Below are 18,793 nucleotides of genomic sequence, written 5' to 3'. Positions count from 1 at the left end.
ATTTTTGTTGGTGCACATTTTATATTTATGTTTGGAAAAAAATAAAAACTTGTCTACTTATTTTAGATATTTATGATTTTTTAAAGAAAAAAAAAACAGTCAATAATTATCGAGTAGGCCTATAAAAGCATACGATATTATTGGTTTGGTCTTATGGGTTTTTGTTGTGTCGTTTTTTCTTCTTTTAGAGGTAATGAGAACCGAGTTGGAGGGAAGGATGAAAGATCTCGGCTTGTGTTGTTTCAGGTCCCGTGGGTGAGAGCGAGGCTAGTCTTTTTTTCCTGCTGAAGAGAAATCTCTGAATCTCGTAGAGATCCACGTCGCTCGCGGACATGAGGGTGCTGCACCTGGGTCACAATACTTCACGCATGACGAGTCACGCGACGGAACCCGCGGGCCACGCGCTCCTCCGCATTAAATACACCAGCGCGAGCTGATGCGCGCGGGGACTCGCGGGGGTCTGACCTGCGGCCGGGATATGAGCTCACTTTACTGCCGCGACCGCGAACACACGCCTTCAAGGGATTGTTTTCGATCAATTTTGGCATTTTTTTGCTTGCCTTAAAACCAGACAGGAAGATGCGGAATCACAATTCTCATTTCCGTTTTTCATTTCCGAGTTTTGTTGATTTCCGTTCTGCTGATTGCATTGTAAGTCAGTGTGATAATGAAAACATTAGAGATGTTTATACAGGCTAACACTGATACTATTCAGAACAATGTTAGATAGGCAATGACAGATTTTTACATTTTGACATTAGCTGAAATCCTGCTAATAAACGGCGCTTTAATGCCTTGATGGTCTATAAGTCTATATTGTTGTAATATATTTTTAATACTAAGTCCATTGACGTATTTGACTGAAGTTGATTTATTTTTTCATATTATTTATTGCCTCTTTTGGTTCTGTTACAGCTGGATTAACGTTAAAAAGAAATAGGCTATCAAAGGAACAAGATAGTCGTATCTTTCTTTATAAATAGAAATGTTATTTAGGGTAAAAGCATGTATTTGGAGTTTATATATAAATGTATTTTCTAAAGCCAGTAATTATTATTGATTATTCAAAAACTAATTATATTAGACTACTATTGTCTATTTTTTCCCTTAAGTTAAAGAGGTTATCTTTAGCAATTCCAATGTTGATGCCGCCTATCATACTTCTGTCAAAAAATGAACTTTTAATGCAAATGAAATAATTACATGGACTAATGGTAGTATATGATTACGTAAAGATTTTACTTATCTGTTAATTAATTTTAGGTATTCGGAATTTAGGCATTTATTAATCAAAACTGCTTCTTGAAACGTTTTTGAAATGTTTCGTGCGTAGACCACGTTAATATGACACAGCAACAACTACAATAAAACACACGATTTATTCTTATTTCGAGGTAAATGAAAATCACCAGACAAGAACCAACTTCTAGCCTTCACCACACAACACTGTATCTATGAAACAAAAAATACAGGATGCTATCTAAAACAAGCGTTCACCCACGCAAAGAGACAGTCACAGATAGACGACCCAGTCTATTCCTATTTACAAACGCCCATTAAATTAAGCATAAATAAATATGTACAAACATAAATAAAAGAAGCTTCCTCACACAGTTAACAAAATATTAACTTTGACAGACAGGCTATAATCCAGCTTGCGGAACTGAAAGAAGGGCGCACTCAGGAGCGCGCAAAGGCTGCGCGTGGCCGTGTTCCAGCACACGCGGGCACCTCAGTTCTATGCAGCCTATAAGAAAGCGCACAAATCCGGTACCCTTTTTATGTGTTTTTTTTTTTTTCTAGGTCAAAGCAAGCTTCCTTTCAGCTGATGTAGGGTTGTAAAACAAATAAACCATTAGGTCATAAAATGTGTTTCTTTGTTGATTTAGCTCTGTGTAAATGTTAGCATATATTTAAAAAAAAATGCATAAACAACAGATTAATTATCAGTGAAATAGTTGATTCGATTGGTCAGCTAAGATGATTGACATGTCAAAAGTATAACTCAACTGAAAATGTCCTCACATTTTCACAACCAAATGGCCAAGACAGCACAAGCAATAGCAGTTTCAAATACAAAGAAATACAACCAAAAATACAAAATCCCCGTTCATTTAGTAGACAAGCTCTTCTGAATATTGCCAGAGGTGTTTTAAAGAATGTATTAAATCTCAGTGCTTTAAATCTTGGCTTGTAATCTTTATATGAATAATCAGACTGAGAACTTAATTTCTAATGAATTGCTGTTTATGTAAAGTATATGTATATTTTATGGATTGTCAGATGGTGAATCTTTTATAAATCATACTGGATGTAACATCTGTGATGGACTGTAATGTAAGCATGATGCTTGTTGCAGCACAAATAGTTGCACATTTACAGCCTCTTTTTGGCAAACACTCAATTTCATTGTACCGCGTGTATTACTAAATGCAATAAAATCTCTTTCAGTCTCTTTCAAATCTATGTGCAGCCAATTTTTTACTTGACAGCCACTTTTATGGACAGAAGATTGTTTTACTGTAGGTGTAGTTGGCGAAAGTTGTGTGGAATGTACTTAACATTGCAGAACTGTGCACTTATATTTTAATAAGTATAATTAAATAGTAGTTAAAAATGTCTCCACTAGTATCCCAAGCAAACCTGTCCTCCTGTGTGCTGGCCATTACACTGATGAACACTCAAATGTTAGGTATTAGATTCATGAGCATGTGTAAAGGACAGCCTGCATCTAACATCATGTAAAATTTCATACTTTGATACACAAAAACACACTCACAAACACTCCTCGAATATTTTCACACTCGCGCACGAATGAGATGAAGATGGTGAACGTGTCACAGCAGACTCGTGTCCTCCAGTCTCTTTTTTCGTATCGTTCCTTTCATTTTCCCGTGATCTGTTGTCCACTCGCCACCTTCAACCCAGAATGTAAAACGCAATGTCATAAAACTAGAGTTTATAGAATCTCTGAACATCTCCAATGACTCGACCTTCTTGATATCATATTTCCACAGTTCATTTCCTGTGTTTTTCCTCTTTCTCTCCAGCTCCTTTGGAGCCGTCTGCAGGTGTGTGTCGGTTGGGGGTGGGGTTGTTCAGGAACATCTTGTCGAGGCCTTTAAGGGCTTCAGTCAGGTAATTCTGCAAAGCCGTGAGGGCGGCGCAGATGGCTGGAGAACCAAAACCGTGTGTGATGAAGCTGAAGTGTGACAGGCAGCTCTGGATTCCTGGCTCCAGGATGGGCGTAGGCCGAGAGTTTCCTAATGGAGTGCGATCTTGAGCCAACAGGTCCATGAACTCCTTACACAATTGCCTGAGAAGAGAGACAGAGATGAAGCCCAGAATTTTCCATTATCAATCCAAAAATTACAAAATTGTTCTTTACTGGCATTGATGGTTCCACAAAGAAATGTTTAAATCCATGGATCCTTTCCACTGCACAAAATGCTCTACACGCTAAGAAAAAATGGTTCTTTAAAGAACTGTTCACCAAAAAGCTCTTTGGGGAACCAAAATGGTTGATATTTGGTTAGCTTCCATAATCACACATCAATCCACAATTTCTAATTAATAACAACAAACTTGCCAGAAGTGGCAGCCATGGCTAACAATGTGGGCCTACAGATATTAAAGCAAATGTGTGTAAACGTTTTTAAAATCATTCTGATGGTACTGCGACTTTTAATGGGGTGAATGGCTTCTTCTTCTGTTCCAAACATTTATTCTAGTAGCAGGCAAGTTTTGTTGACCAGCTGCAAAATTCCATGAATGGCGCGGATTGCTTTATGGCAACAACAAATGCGTGCGTACACTGTAAAAAATTATTGTGATTTTAACAGTAAAAGACTGTAAAATGCTACAGTAAAAACCTGTTAATTGGTTATCAGTAGCTTTTCATACCATAAACGGTCAATAACTGTAATTACATTTAATTAAAAATTATGGTTTTTGGAAGTGAAAAAGAAAAAGTCATTGTATAATTTACAGTGAAAAAACGTAAATTGACACTCCCAGAATATTCTGCATGACAGTTCATATTTTGTATTTTTTTTTTTATTGAAAAATAATACAAAATAATACTTTTATCTTACATCTAATTAAATGAATTTTTACTGCAGTTCTGTATCATGTGTTACCACAATGGTGTTTAGTGTTTGTGTGAATGACACTGTGCACCTTCTCTCTCTCTCTCTCTCTCTCTCTCTCTCTCACTCTCTCTCTCTCTCTCTCTCTCTCTCTCTCTCTCTCTCTATATATATATATTAGTATTTCCCTTCTCAGCTTGTGGAAGAGCTGTTTGTGATGAGCTTGGATTTATCATGTGACTTTCTCAACACCACCTGTTTTTGGTGATTATCAGTGTTACAATGGTTCAAAACAGATGTTAGTACTTCGATATGCTCGTTTATTAACATTACATCAGTTAATAAAATACGTTTTTTTTATTGTGAATTTAAGTTTGTAAAACCTAAAATGTTGCTACCATATTTTTAATGGTGAAGTTCTGGCAACCACAGCTGCTGGGATTTTACCGTAAATTTCACAGATGTTTTTTTTACAGTGTACAGCTATGCACTGTAATTACGACAGTTATATATGGCTCCAAAGGCACAAAACTACATACAGTTGCTTTAAAGTCCGTGTGAACCAGAAGTTGCTGCCGACTTTATTTTAGTGTAGTGACTTATTTCCAACTGAAATGGAATACTGAACAGAGGGCGGGGCTTTATTTTTGTGCTCCTCCTCTCATCTTTCACTCACAGCAATCAAATGGTTGGAGGGGTGTGGTTAAGGATTCTCTGCCCAAGCCATGGCCCAAGCGGTCAAACTGACATCATCAGAGAATTAATGGCATTCCAGAGCAGAAGCAAATGATCAGATTTTGATTAAAGATTACCAAAACAAACTATTTTTTTCAGTGGATTAACTTGCATGGATTAATTGTTTACATTAAGACTAGCAATGTGCGCTAACAAAATAAATATTGTAAATTTTTATTTCATGCAGACTTTAAATGAATTAGTGGTTAACCAGCAGGCACAGGATGTCAATATAATGTTGGGTTGAGAATATAATTTCGGTTAAGAATGAAAATCGAGTTGACGTCAGTATTTGACACCAATTTGATGTTGACTTAACATTGGATTTTGCTTGCACAACCTAAAAACAACAGATATCAACATCAGCTAATGTCGGTACTGGACATTATATTATCATTGACATTAGACATTGAATTGACATTGAATTTTGGTCACTTGACGTTGCAACCGAGATTTAACTAAATATAAACCTCTTATGATTTTGTGTGCCTGCTGGGTAATTTGAAGTTAAATGTATATTCCTAACATTCAGGAACAAAAATTACTTATGTCTCACAATTAATAGTAATGTAAAAGTTAATGCTCTTTTCAACAATGTAATTTTGCGCTAAATTTAATCCATGCTGACTGATAAAATTGTTTGTATACTGTTTATTTTTTCTGTATGTATTGTGGATATTGTTGTGTTTATTGCTGCTGGTCTCAAGCTGAGTGTTTGCACAAGGTGAATGGAGGAACTATATTTTATTACTTATTCTGTAGGAAAACAACTTCGACTTAACATGCCAATAAATGCACAACATTCTGCTAATGGGACAGTGTGGGGTCTAGACATGCTCTGCCTACAGCAAGACTAGTCAGTTGGGTTTTAGGATCAATCCCACTAACTGTGTCCTATCCAATTTCTTTACCATCTACACAACTGTGATCCAATCAGAGAATGTCATGACATTTTTTCATGGCACATCAAGCATGACAAATTCTTCATTCAAATTTATCAGAACATATATCAGAAGGGACGTGCTTGATCTTCTGTATCAGTTAAAGAAACGCGACCTGCTCGCTCATGGATAACAGCATACATTTTTCAAGAAATGAATTTAAGTCATAAGTTGAATTAAACAATCAAATGGAAAAGATATCAACCATGATTCCATTAAAAAAGCCTTTCTGCCTCCAAAAGAAGCTGAAAAGAACTGTCATCTTACTGCCATGGATATTCCTACTTATTTCTTTGTATATAAATCTACATATTCTTTTAACTGAGTGTGAAATATTGATTATAAAGGAGAACTCATACATAATATCAAAGCCACTACATAGCAACTCTGAAAACCCTCATCCATAAAATACAAACACTGTGACTTCAGCATTTGGACATTTATGATGAAATTGATCAAATGAAAAAAATATTAAATAAAAACTTTGGATATGTTAGGCTCACAGAGATCAAACAGTAAAACAATTACAAAATATTACAAAATCCTTAGGTCATATCAGACCCATGTTGGCCGATCTCAATATCTCACATAATGGTGATGTGATTGCTTGATGCTTATAATTATTTTGAGTAATAGAAAACACTTAGATAACAGGTGCTCAGACAGGTTCAAGCTTTGTGGTGTCCCTGAGAATCATGGGTAAAAGGCATCCCCCAATCACACTGCGAGCAAATGGTCACCAAATATATTTTTAAAAAAGGTTGACATCTACTTTAAATGAAACTCTCCAGTGTTCACTGTCCATAAATGTGAAGAAAAGAGAGAACTTGAAATCCTCAGAGCAAAGCCTGCATATTTCTGCTTCTGAGAGCAAAGCTCATCAATTAGAATAAAGCCATCAGTTTAACTTTCAGTCTACTGGGAGAGTGTCTTTATCTGTCATTACTGGGGAATATTCTGTTCTCAGCATATTTCACTTGCTGAAAGAGGCAGTGCTCTCAATATTCATGCTTTTCTTGCTTTGGGGAATCATATAGAAAAATACAGGCAGATATTTTAGCCATGTGCCCAGATGGCCTAATACTAATGTCCTCTCAACATCTGACCTCCATGCTTCTCTGAAACTGCCTACTTGAGTATACAGTAAACATCCAATAATGATATGATCAGCAATGTAATTCATATAATTATGATGCCTGAAACTTGTAAAGTTAATTTAAAAGCAATTAAGTTGATCATTTTCCAAATGAAGAAAAAAAAAATCGTTGGCCTTATTTATACAGTATTAAATTCTTGTCTTTTTAAGAGCATGCATCCAGAACTACTTGTGTCGTGTTTACAATAACAATGCTTTGAGGTGCAATGTAATCTCAAATAAGAATCTGAGCAAACGATCACACTTCTATCTTTAAAAGGTCATTTGTGACAAACAGTTCAAATGCCTCCAACTGGCAGCGTTGCAGAGCCCTGCTGCGGCATCTGCAGTTGTCTGGACTTGTCAGATTTTGACCCACATTCGCTTTCGCGTCTCAGAACCACAAACAGTCTTGTTGTCCAGTCGGGAGAGCGCAGCGCGCCTCTGTCTCATTCCAGAGCGACAGAACGCGAGTGCCCGAGGCGCGTGCAGGGGCGGGGGCGCGGGCTGACTGACGGGACTTTGACAGACAGACTGTGAAAGGAGAGGCGAGGGAGCAGGGAGGAGGGATGACCTTAGGCAAAACTTCAAGGGGAAAGCTGGCACTTTAAGACTTGAAACATTTCACTTAAATATAATGAGTTTCTAGCTCGGTGCCAGGCTGAGATGGATAAGAGACACGTTTCTCTGCTGGACCTGAACTGGCTCATTAGAAACCAGCTAAACGTGTCAAAACGCACCAGGCACTAAGCGGACAGCTATCAAAATGACAATCCGTGATGGATTCAACATTCACCTCGAAATGTGGCTACACATTTGTTCAGATGAGGGTGGTTATAGCCTACCAGCTTCCAAAGAAAGCAACGAATGCATAACATATGCACATAACATATGCACAGTTAAACAATACACTGTGACACATTATGTAGTCTACGTACTTTGTGGCGAGAAGCATGTTCTTTCGCGAGTGGAGTTCGTTTGGATCTGTGTGCTGTCTGTTTAGATATTCAGACACGGCCTTTGTGGGAAATTCCGTTTCACAAATGTAGCCAAAGTCCCGAGCCAAATGAACAGCTTCTCCTGGAAATGAAAAATAAACACAATATGGTGAAATGGAATTACTCCACATCTTTGCTTAAAATATTTTTATAGCCTACTAAATTACAGCTGAACTGGAGGGAGAGACAGCCTATTAAGCGAATGAAAGATTGCGGTGCAGAAACAATCAGACAGTCACAACAATAATTATATGAAATTAGCTGTACTGGCTAAAATGTCGTTTTACTGCTTCTGCATCTGTTAACTATTCCCACCGCCTGAGGAAAATAAATCAGATTAGAGAAACTCCCAAGGCAATAAAATTTAATTTAGCAATTTAACATGTTCGTGGTTCGTTCGTAAATTCAAATTTCATTTTAGGCTTAAATTGTAAAATTATTCGAGATCCACGATTAAACTGAAACTAAGTGCGTTAAAAAAATATCGGGCATGTTTTCCATTATCGGCCATTGTTTTCTTCATTTGAAGGGCCTGAATTCCCAAACACGGTGGAAAAAACAATCTCAATGAGAAACAAGAATCAGATGTCCTGTTTTACCTTCTACTAGAGACGTCAGTAAAGTGACATTCGCTGCTTTGCGTCTCCCCGCGGGCAAATTCAAGCCGATTTTCTCCAGCTTTTCCCTCAGTGATCTGCCGCCATTTTTCGACTTCGCTCTGAGGATAGCAAAGGCATAATTAGAGACGTGTTTTATGAAGGATCAAAATCAGACATGTCTAGATAGGAGTGATTTAAAAATCTCTCTCTCTCTCAAAAAACAAACAAACATTTTGTTCAGCGTCCAACGCTGCCTATTCAACGTCTCGTCAGTAACTGCAGATGTGGTCATAACCCAGGTGTTTGGAGTTCAAATTGAATATAAGATTTTTGTCTTTGATCCATTGACCTCTGCTCAGCGAATAATGTGGATTTTGGCTGATTTATCGATGCTCTCACCTCCGTAGAACCCCGCCAAGCAGAGAGGCGTTCAGGCACTCTGGCGGAGAGAGGCGCCGCTGGACCTCGCCGACCGTCACTTTATATTTGGATGTGGAGCTAAGAAGCGACAGGCGGCCGGGAACCGAGCAGAAGACCTCATTGACGTTCACGGTGATCCCGCCGATTAGACCGTCTTTGTTCATCATCAGAGAAGCGACGCTCTTGTGTGGAACTGGAACTGTGCGAGAGAAACAGACAGAAAACTGAGCTACGTCGTTTAATAGAGACCTAGACTCACTGGAATATGAACACTACTTGCTTCTCAAAATCACTCTATAGCGAGAGGTGTTATTATTTTAAGATAATGTCTAAGAATAGTTACAGACAGCCTAGGCTTGTGGGAATATTATGCAATGTGAAATCTTGGCACATAAAAGCGCCGTGAGCTCGAGCCCTCGGGTGGCCCGGGTCACCCCGCACGCGCCCGGAGCTGCCAGCGCGTGCTTCTGCTTTCTTACGTTAATTCCTCGTACAGCAGAAAGAAAGCCAGAATTGTCCACAAATGCAAACATTGTGGAAAGCCTGTCGTATTATTTTTTTTATATAAAATGTATTATGCTGTTTTATCTAAACATGTTACCAACCAACAACAACGGCGTTAAAAAAATAAAGACCAATGCATGGTTTGGTTTGTGCTGTAATGTTTTGCAGTTTCCAACGTGATTGAAATGCTAGCAATAGCTACACTTGTAAATGTTGCAAGGCACTGAGATTTAGTCCTTGCGTTTATTCAATTCAGTTACACTTGTTCAGTTCAGTTCCACAGTGACATTTCAACACTATTTACTGCGCTCATTTATTATATTATCGATTGGCGATGGACACGTGCTAATAACACTAACCATTTATTTTTCAAATCACCCCTCCCCTCCACACACAAACTCACAAGCTGACCGTCAAACTACGTCTACTAACTTAAGCGCTAATGGGGTAACGAGCGCTCGAGCCCGCGGAGATCTCTACAGGGGATAATAGAGAAAACGAGCTCTAAACGAGCTCACGAGAACCGGGCTCAGAAAACCATCCATCACAGCGGCCACTTAAAGGCCGTCTCTTCTGGGAGGCCAGTGTTCCGTTAACTAAATTACCTGCAAACGTCCCTCATAACGGACAAATATTAACACGAGCCCAGGGAGTTTTGCTTGAGCTCTTACTGACTGCAGGAGGGCCTTATCTTGGAGTAAATATGTCAAAACCTCCGTGGAGAAATTATAACAACAAAGTGGTGCTCAAATGTCGATTTTAAACAGTCATGTTCCCAAAGAAAATAGATAGGCATGCATAAATCTGGAATTTGCGCTACCATTGTAATGAATAAAAAAACAAGAGACAGCTGATAAAAACTTAAGTCTATAATATACTATATAGATTGGTCGATTATTAGCTATAATGACACTAAATTCTTTGTAGTGACGCAAATAACAGTTCGATTATATCGGTGATGATATGATTCTAAAAATAGCTATTCATTGGCTTCCAATTCCACTTGCTTTGGCTGGGCGTCCAAGGTTAAAAAAAAAAATAGGCAGGTGACATCATTTAAATACCAGATGTGGTTCAGCGCATGCGTGAAAAAGGTGTGTCAAGGTGTATTCTCCTGAAATTACTTTTTGCCCTAAATCCATAGAACGGTAATTCCTTTTATCAGCATTTTTTTTTCAAAACCCAGTGATCGTTGAAAAATATGAAATTATCAAATAATTAAATACAACAATGGCATTTTCTAATTTACCTTTTTTAATGACAGACTGATCCAGGATGTTCATCCCGTTGTTTGCGTCCTCCATAGCCTAAAAAGGCAGCATAATGAGAAAACATTTAACTTTTGAACAAACGCTTCAGCAATTATAAAAAATCAGATAACTTCAGAACAATGACCTTCTGTTTAGTAATGAAAATACCAGCAGATTCATCCGGGGACATTGACAAAAACCAATCAATCAATAAAACTAATTTTTAGTCCAGGATGTTTTTTTTTTTTGTTTTTTTTTTTTTATCCAAATAGTGAACACTAGCAATTGAAAATGTATTTTTAATTAAGTTTAGTACTCATATCATTGTTTTCACTAACAATTCGTCCAAAAATACAAATTTCCATGTAAGTTTTCTGAATGAATTTTTAATGGTATTGTCTAGTCAGGAAACGTAAACTAATCTGCATTGAATTAAAAAAAAAAAAAAAATTTATTTTTTATTTAGAAATGAAGACAAACCCAATGTCAGTTAGGCTATCTTTTATAATCGTTTTAGAGAGGCAGACAATCATTGTCCAGTCAGCTGAACGCATAAACATGTCAACTGACGAAAATTAGATATGATGTGTGCAGAGATATATTAATCAAAAACCAGATGGTTAGAAATGTGAACCGAGCATTGCTTAACAGATTTAAGGTCGGTGAAGTTTACATTTTTAGCCACTGCAACAATAATTTTAATTTAGTTTTCCGCAACAGAGGCCTAACGTTAGCTATTGCTTTTAAATACGTACAAATATAGTTTCAAAACCCAAAATGTGATTTCAACCACAACAGAATATTGTTTCCGATAACAAGCAAGCCTTATTATATATAGCTCTACTACTATTAGCTTACTTAATACTAAAGATAGTTTGAATTCAGTTAACTGATAAATATTCATTTGATAAAAATGTTTGTAACTTGTTTCAGAAAATGTCAACAGGTCAGAAAACACCCTGAAAATATACAGAATTATGTCACAGAGAGCTACTGCAATTATTTAGAATACAAGATAAAAATAATCTTAACGTTTGTTAAATATTACACTAAAAATGTTGGGTTGTTTTACCCCAATGTTGGGTCAAATATAGACTAACCAAACTGTTTTTACATTAAAATTTTAACCCAAAAGTTGGGTTAATCCATATTTGACCCAAAGTTGTGTTGAAACAAACCAGTATTTTTTAAAATAGACATTCTAATGATTTAACCTACACGTCTTTGTGCAATTTCTATCCCGACAAAAGAGGTAACCGTGCAAGCCAAAAAACTATAACCAACCTGCACATCCTCCATGCCGTGCGCCAGGCCATGAAGGGACAGACCATCTCCCATCCCCGCCTCGAGCCCGTGATGCGTGGAGTGGAGCAGCACGTCCGGTCGGCGCATGGTGGAGTAGTCCCGCCGGGGGTCCAGACCCGAGAGCTGCGGTAAAGAGGCTCGAGGCTGCGGCAGTAAAGCTCCGCTCTCCGTGCCCATGTCCTGCCTCTGCCGGGAGCCCCACGGGTGCTGCTGGGACTGGTGAAGAGCGTTCAGAGAGTACGGGTCACTGACGTGTGAGTACGGGTCCTGACTCTGGTGATACGGCAGCGGCTGGTACGGCGGCGGAAAGTACGGCGGCTGGAAGTCCGAGGAAGGTGTGTGAGAGAGCGGCGGAGCGCTGGAGTACGGACCCTGAGAGACCGAACCCAGCTGGGACAGTCTGGAACTGTGGCTCGGTACCCCGTCATGGCGGTCTTCAAACGAGAAAAGCATATAAATCCGATTACAAACAAACCATTTGTTTAAATGTTCGAATTTTTAAAAACAAATAAACTTTTTGGATGTTTTGAATGGCTCCTGGAACGAATCCAACGACATCGAAAGAATATTAAATAGAAGCTTATAGGCTAGCCCTATATCGGCGCCCGCGGTGATCCGAGAAAGTAGAAAAGCTTTCAAAATATTTGCACTTTCGGACTGATTCATGTGTAGTAACTTAACAAAACAATTCTAAAACGAGGCATAAACGCAGGTTTTAAATGACTACCCTTACGAAAATTAACCATGGTTTTACCACAAATAAAGCCAACAACGATGGTTTACTAATTAAACAATGGTAACCACAAAGAAACCACGGTTTTGCCACACTAACCATAGTTTAAAGATAGTATTTGTTGTAAAACTGTGGTTAGCTATACAAATAGTAATTAATACGCCCCCCAAAAAAACTATGGTTAGGCAACCACACTTTAACTACAATAAAACCATGGTTAATTTTCGTAAGGGTAAGCTCGTAACATAATAAGCAATGCCATCTTCTTACCACGCAGCTACAAGAAAGTGTTTTTCTTGGTGTTTCAGACTCACCGTGGAGGAATACGTGTGCACTAACATCTGGACGAAAAACAGCGAGCCCGTTCAGAGCAGAAGGACACGCGACAACGCGACACACGCTCGCCTGAAGAAAAACGCGTTCCTTTCTCAACTCCTCATGACCGCACGGAGCAAAAACTTGATTTTTTTTTCTTTCAGCTCAAATGGCTTCTCCTACACAGCCCTGTTCCTCCAGATCTCGGTTCCGTTCTTCCCGATCCGGTGCTCTGATCCAGAGTGCGGTGCTCCGTCCGTTCGACTCGCTACACCTCCTCAGAATAATTGTTATTCATGACTCCTCTAATATTGCGGGAATACTTAAAGCAGCGGGGAGCAGCGGAGCGTGAAGGCGCTGCTGCTGTAAGTGACGTTCATTCAGGAGGAGGAAACACTCGTGCTCTGTTTTATTCCCCTCACTGTTTGAGGTCCGGCATGCACGGGTCTGGACCTCTTTCTTTTGCTATTGTTGTCTTTTATGTTATTGTTGTGTGTGCACAGTCCATTTATCTCCAGCCAGAACAAACGAATCTCCGGAATCAGCTGCTTTGAGCAGGCAGATGGACAGAGGCCTCATTCACAAGCACTATACTTTAATATGCATTATAACCACTTAATCATACTCACCTTATAGCTATTCAGACTCACAATAGCAAAACTGGATTTCACCATATAGGGAAGGCTACTAATGTTAGATAGGCTACTTCATTATGGCTAAACTATAAAAAGAAGCTCTACTTCTACAGCCAATATATCTGATATTTATTTGGAGCTTATGTACCACAACTATGCCCTTCCTATTCCAAATTCACCATAGGTTCACATGCATAGGTGTATTTAACCAGGCCCAGGTCTCTGATAAACAAAAATATGAACTTTAACACTCATCGTGGTTTAAACCTTCCCTAATAAATGTCTGAAACAAGATGAAGGTTTAAAAATAAGCATAATCAGTTTTTTTATTATTATTATTATTTTCTGCACCGGGTGACAGTTTAGAGTCCTCCACTAATGGTGCCCCATTAAACAGCTCGTATAATGGTCGATTTCACGGACTGGGGTCGAAGTGTTTAATTACACGCGTGACGGTGACTGTGAGAGAAAAGCCATGTGTGACTCTCCGGGTCGGCATCCCGCGAGGCTTTTCCAAAAACCACCATGAGTCTCTCCCACGAGCTCGAGCTCATTCAGGGGAATCCACGGGACTCCCACGCGTGACACTGCGTCCTCTCCTTCTGTAGATGCGATTCTCTTATTAATAAATCGATGGCAGGCTCTCAAGAAAATAATGCGAGAAGTTTTTCAGTGCATATAAACATTGACATTTTCTTTTTTACCCCCTTCTTTTTATATGCTCTTTTAGACTTTTTTTTAAATATCACCTTACATAAATACAAACAATATTAACGTGTAAAAAATGCCTCTTTTTTGACAAAGCAATTACATATTTTTTTTTCAAATTCCAAAATTTGTAAAGTTATAGCCTAATACTAAAAACTCTTGTGTAAACAAAGTAAAAATAGCTACTTTTAAAGGAAATAAAGTAACATGCTAAAATCACTACATTGTTAATACAAAAATAACAGAAGCAATTGGGTAAAAAATGAATTAGTGTGAATAGGCCTATGACAAAATTCTTCTAAATCAAACGTTTATCATTTGGTATTTTTTTCCTTCATTATTTAAATAACCAGAATAAACCTCCTATATCAACAAGAGACAAAACATATTAGAAAAAAATAAATAAAAACACGACCAAATGCAAGGTAATTTTTTGTCGTTATATAAATCATACAGTGAAAAAACAGATGCGGATGCAGTTTGTCTTCTCGTTACCTCGTATATATCTTCATACTTGACATTTTCCACCAGTTTCCACAGCATGTTCGCGCGCTGATCCCTGTATAACGAGTGCATTCATGTGAAGAGTGAAGATCTCAACTCTCTCTCCCTCTCTCTCTCTCTCTCTCTCACTCACTCACCGAAAACGTAAAGCTCATAGAAACATTCCCGATTCCCCTTTACGGTGTTTGTCTGCGTGTGTGCTGTAACGGCGTTGATACAATGAACGTCTAATGCTCGGTGTGTTGACTTTGAGCTGTATGTAAAGCTGCTGCGGGGGTTTTCGCTGAGACTCCAGCTCCATCATCAACTGCAGATGAAGTGAACGTCTAACAAACGAGGTCTGCCATTTTACACGACTGAGTCAACGTGTGAGCACGGAATTTAGAGTAAACAGAATACAAGTATTAAACCAAAACCACATAACGTAAAATAATCAATAGCTTTGTTATATGATGTCAAAAGTCATTCTTGCAAAGTCAGTAAATAGTTGGAAAGGCGATGATAGGTGCAACTGTTAATTCACGAGAGGGTTTTGTTTGCTACAAATCTGTCATTGCTGTAAGCAAACATTACCTCGAAGACCCTTGCAAGAAAGCGAGGTCAGATAGTCCACCGCTGCCTCTTAAACCCGACCTTTACAGTTGTAGCGATGAGAGACAGTCCAGTGCGCCCCCTGCTGGTCAGTCAAACATATACTTAAACACTAAAAAGAGAACAGAAAGCTCGTTTCAGGTTGACTGGAAATAGAATAACAAAACGTTTCAGCTTGTTTTGAGACGAGGTCAACCAGTAGGCTACTTACTTCATGTTACCTGACATCCTCAAGAACCGCGGTGCTCAGTCCAGCTCCTGCAGAGTTCAGCCCCAGCCCTGCTCTAACACACCTGTCTGTAACTGACCCTTCGCTAAGCCCCGCCCCTTGGTGACTACTGCTGTCTCAGAGAAGCGGAAAAGAAATTCCAAAGAAACAAACTGTTTTCGAATTTAAATTATTTTATTCAATTTAATGTAATTCATTTCAGTGCTATAATTATTAAGTAATAAATTTAACACAAGCACTTAAAATTTAATTTATAATCTCACATCTTAAAACTGGAGACTAGTACATTTAAATAGATACTAACATACTAAGTTGTTGCAGTATGACAGACACATGCAGCCAGTGATCCAGTGTTTCTGTTTCTGTCACTGCAGTGACCTGAATCAAAATGAAAACAAACAAACAAACATGAATTTACCTTAAAGCAAATAAAGGATATTTTTTAAACTTATTTTGAAGATGTATTTGGGATTGGGACCTGACACATAGATTAAAACGCAAGTTTATCAATAATTTAGCTACACAAAATTGCGTTTAAAACTGTGCAAAAACACAAATCCTCCAAAGACTGACATTAGGCAACAGAAAAAAAGCCTACCTAGAAATGGTGGACAAAAAGTCCCTAAACTAAAAGTCATTGCAAAAAAATAAAATAAAAATACAATTAAATAAATAAATGGAAACAATAAACTGGCTGATGTTAAATTATAAGCAGGGGATAATTATTACAGTTTTTACTGCAGCAAATATATATTTCTTGAGCCTACGTTTATTTCAATATCAGTTTGAAGACAAAAATCTTTAAAAAGGCTACTGAACATTATTATTGCTCAGGAAAAATAGGCTACAGGTCAATGAGAACAAGTAGTTCTGTTGTGACAACATGCCCCAGTTTCAGACACGTATAGTGGGGAAAAGTTGTCACAAAGGGAGCCTGCCATTAAACATGTAAACAATAAAACAATTATGAACGCTAACAAACAAACAATCTATCTATCTGTCTGTCTCATCCATCTCTTTCTCTATAGTAATTAATTGTCATTAATAAATCAAATAAAATGTAAATATAAAACATAAAATTAAGGCAGAATAATTATTTAAATTAAATTTAAATGATTTTATTCAATTTAATGTAATTAATTTCAGTGCTATAATTATTAGTTAAGTAAGAAATTCAACACTAGCACTTACAATTTAACTTATAATCTCACATCTTAAAACTGGAGACTACTAGATACTATAATACTAAGTTGTTGCAGTATGACAGACACGTGCTGCCAGTGATCCAGTGTTTCTGTTCATGTAGAGTAGTAACAATATCCCCTTCCTGCACAAGAGGTCACTAGGTCACTAGAAATACAGTTTTCCAGTTTTGTTACTGAAATATGATTTGCATTGTCAACATTTTGCTACATGTCCTAATATTTTCCAGAATGATTTAAATCAACTAAATGTGTACTGTGGGACATTTTTGTTTGAGACTAACTGAGCTCACTGATCATGACCCAGTTTCATGCCAGTTTCTCAGATCTGTTTCATTGGCCATTATGATACTGCCTGACGTATGGAGGAGTGAAAATAATCTGTGATTAATGTTTCAGCAGCCCCGCTGCCATAGAGAAAGTGCCAGAGCCACACACACACACTCTGGGCATGTCTAGAGGCCATGACAGATGTCCAAACAGTTTGAGAGAAAGTAGGCTCATTCTGCACAGACTTTGATTAGAATTCAACATTATCACACATTAAAATACTCACAGAACACAAAAAACACACAGAGATTCTCATGCATACACACATGCATGTGTGCACAAACACATTCCTGGCATTGCAAAAACGTTTTGCCACATTTTCAAATCATAAATGCTTAGAATATTAAAAAAAGAAGAAAGAAAATAATTATAACATTTTATATTTTTATAGGTGTGCACATTTTTTTTTTTACTAAAATTAAAATGTGCATCATAAAAAAATGTGAAAACTTATATGCGCACTACATTTATTATATAATTTTAACGTTTGTGTGTGCATGTGTGTGTGAGCTCAACCATTGGCTGCCATTACACAAGCTGGCCACAGGATGGCGCGCGAGTAACGTGATAAATATCAATTTAGTTCATGTCGAAGACTTTCAGAAGAGGGAAGAAGTCTTCAGCTATGATAAACCAAGTCCAGATGCTTAATAATAACAATGTTTACAAACACGTTTCCCACTGGACCTTCAAAGTACCCAGTAAAATCTGAGTAACCTAAACCAAAAAAAAAGTCCTTACTTCACTGTTCATGAAGTAGAGTTTATTATTATTATTATTATTACTTTAATGTGAATAGCTTTGCTAATTATCATTGTTTAAATGCAGTGAAAGAACGATGGTATGGTTACTAGATAGGGAGCTAAGTAAATGTGCTTGGACTCATTTTGGTACACTAATTCAAAAGCAATATTACAGCCTATAGATTAATATTAACATCTAGTGTAACCTATGCGTGTAAGAATATATTTAGACCTTCGTTTTATCTGAATAAAGTTGTTGTGTCTATTATTTATGATAATTTAACTCAGACCCGCTGGGTTGATCGGTTGAGAAATATGTTTGTTTACATAGAATAAGTGTCAATTGTTTGGTTGTGAGTAGCCTGGTTTCTCTGTATTTTCCTCATGAGGACATTTCATTTGCATTTTACTTTTTAAACTTGCAGTTAATTACTCACCGCGTAAACTAGGTCGAGTCCACGTCGTAGCGTATTAAATGAAAGCGTAACTTTATGTATTGAACGTCACACATGCATTAAAACTGACCAAACTGATAAAACACACTCGTGATCAATAAATGCGCTAATTATGCGTCAAGGCTGTTTGGGTTTTCCTAAGATGGTGTTATTGGGATAAGCTATTTAGGCTACGTTCGTTAACGTTGACTAGTCGCTGATTATTGAAAGTACTGAGATCAGACAGCGTTTTCCTCTGAAATTTTTTTTTTAATATGAATGCGAATCGCTTTTATCTTGTGCAAAGCTTCGCATCGATCTGTCAGCCGGTTATTGACTTTGTAAAGCCTTCCGGTGCAACATCGTGTTGGTCTTTCTGTGCAGTTAATGATCT

At 37.8% G+C, this 18,793-nt stretch overlaps 1 protein-coding gene and 1 long non-coding RNA gene across 4 annotated transcripts; both read right to left on the bottom strand.

Annotated features, from left to right (window-relative positions):
* Positions 1 to 1,360: 1,360 nt before the first annotated feature.
* On the bottom strand, positions 1,361 to 15,191 carry LOC109113723 (transcription factor AP-2-beta). Of its 3 annotated transcripts, XM_042746756.1 has the most exons (8): positions 15,008 to 15,191; positions 14,862 to 14,925; positions 11,955 to 12,410; positions 10,670 to 10,727; positions 8,896 to 9,115; positions 8,497 to 8,615; positions 7,838 to 7,979; positions 1,361 to 3,316 (listed from the first exon to the last, which is right to left on the bottom strand). In XM_042746756.1, exons 2-8 carry the CDS (start codon positions 14,907 to 14,909, stop codon positions 3,019 to 3,021), a joined length of 1,341 nt encoding a protein of 446 aa, XP_042602690.1. In that variant the 5' UTR covers positions 14,910 to 14,925; positions 15,008 to 15,191; the 3' UTR covers positions 1,361 to 3,018. The 3 variants fall into 3 exon arrangements, with proteins under 3 accessions (XP_042602690.1, XP_042602689.1, XP_042602691.1); XM_042746755.1 differs by lacking the exon at positions 15,008 to 15,191 and having other exon boundaries at positions 14,862 to 14,999; XM_042746757.1 differs by lacking the exons at positions 14,862 to 14,925; positions 15,008 to 15,191 and adding an exon at positions 13,023 to 13,734.
* Positions 15,192 to 15,442: 251 nt separating this feature from the next.
* Positions 15,443 to 18,698, bottom strand: LOC122141021. The gene is made up of 3 exons (XR_006157484.1): positions 18,403 to 18,698; positions 15,673 to 16,068; positions 15,443 to 15,573 (listed from the first exon to the last, which is right to left on the bottom strand). It is a non-coding gene; the product is annotated as an uncharacterized LOC122141021 (long non-coding RNA).
* Positions 18,699 to 18,793: the final 95 nt, after the last annotated feature.

Source organism: Cyprinus carpio, chromosome B20 (genome assembly GCF_018340385.1).
Source record: "Cyprinus carpio isolate SPL01 chromosome B20, ASM1834038v1, whole genome shotgun sequence".
NCBI classification, from domain to species: domain Eukaryota; kingdom Metazoa; phylum Chordata; class Actinopteri; order Cypriniformes; family Cyprinidae; genus Cyprinus; species Cyprinus carpio.
This window is presented reverse-complemented; position numbering and strand designations above follow the sequence as displayed.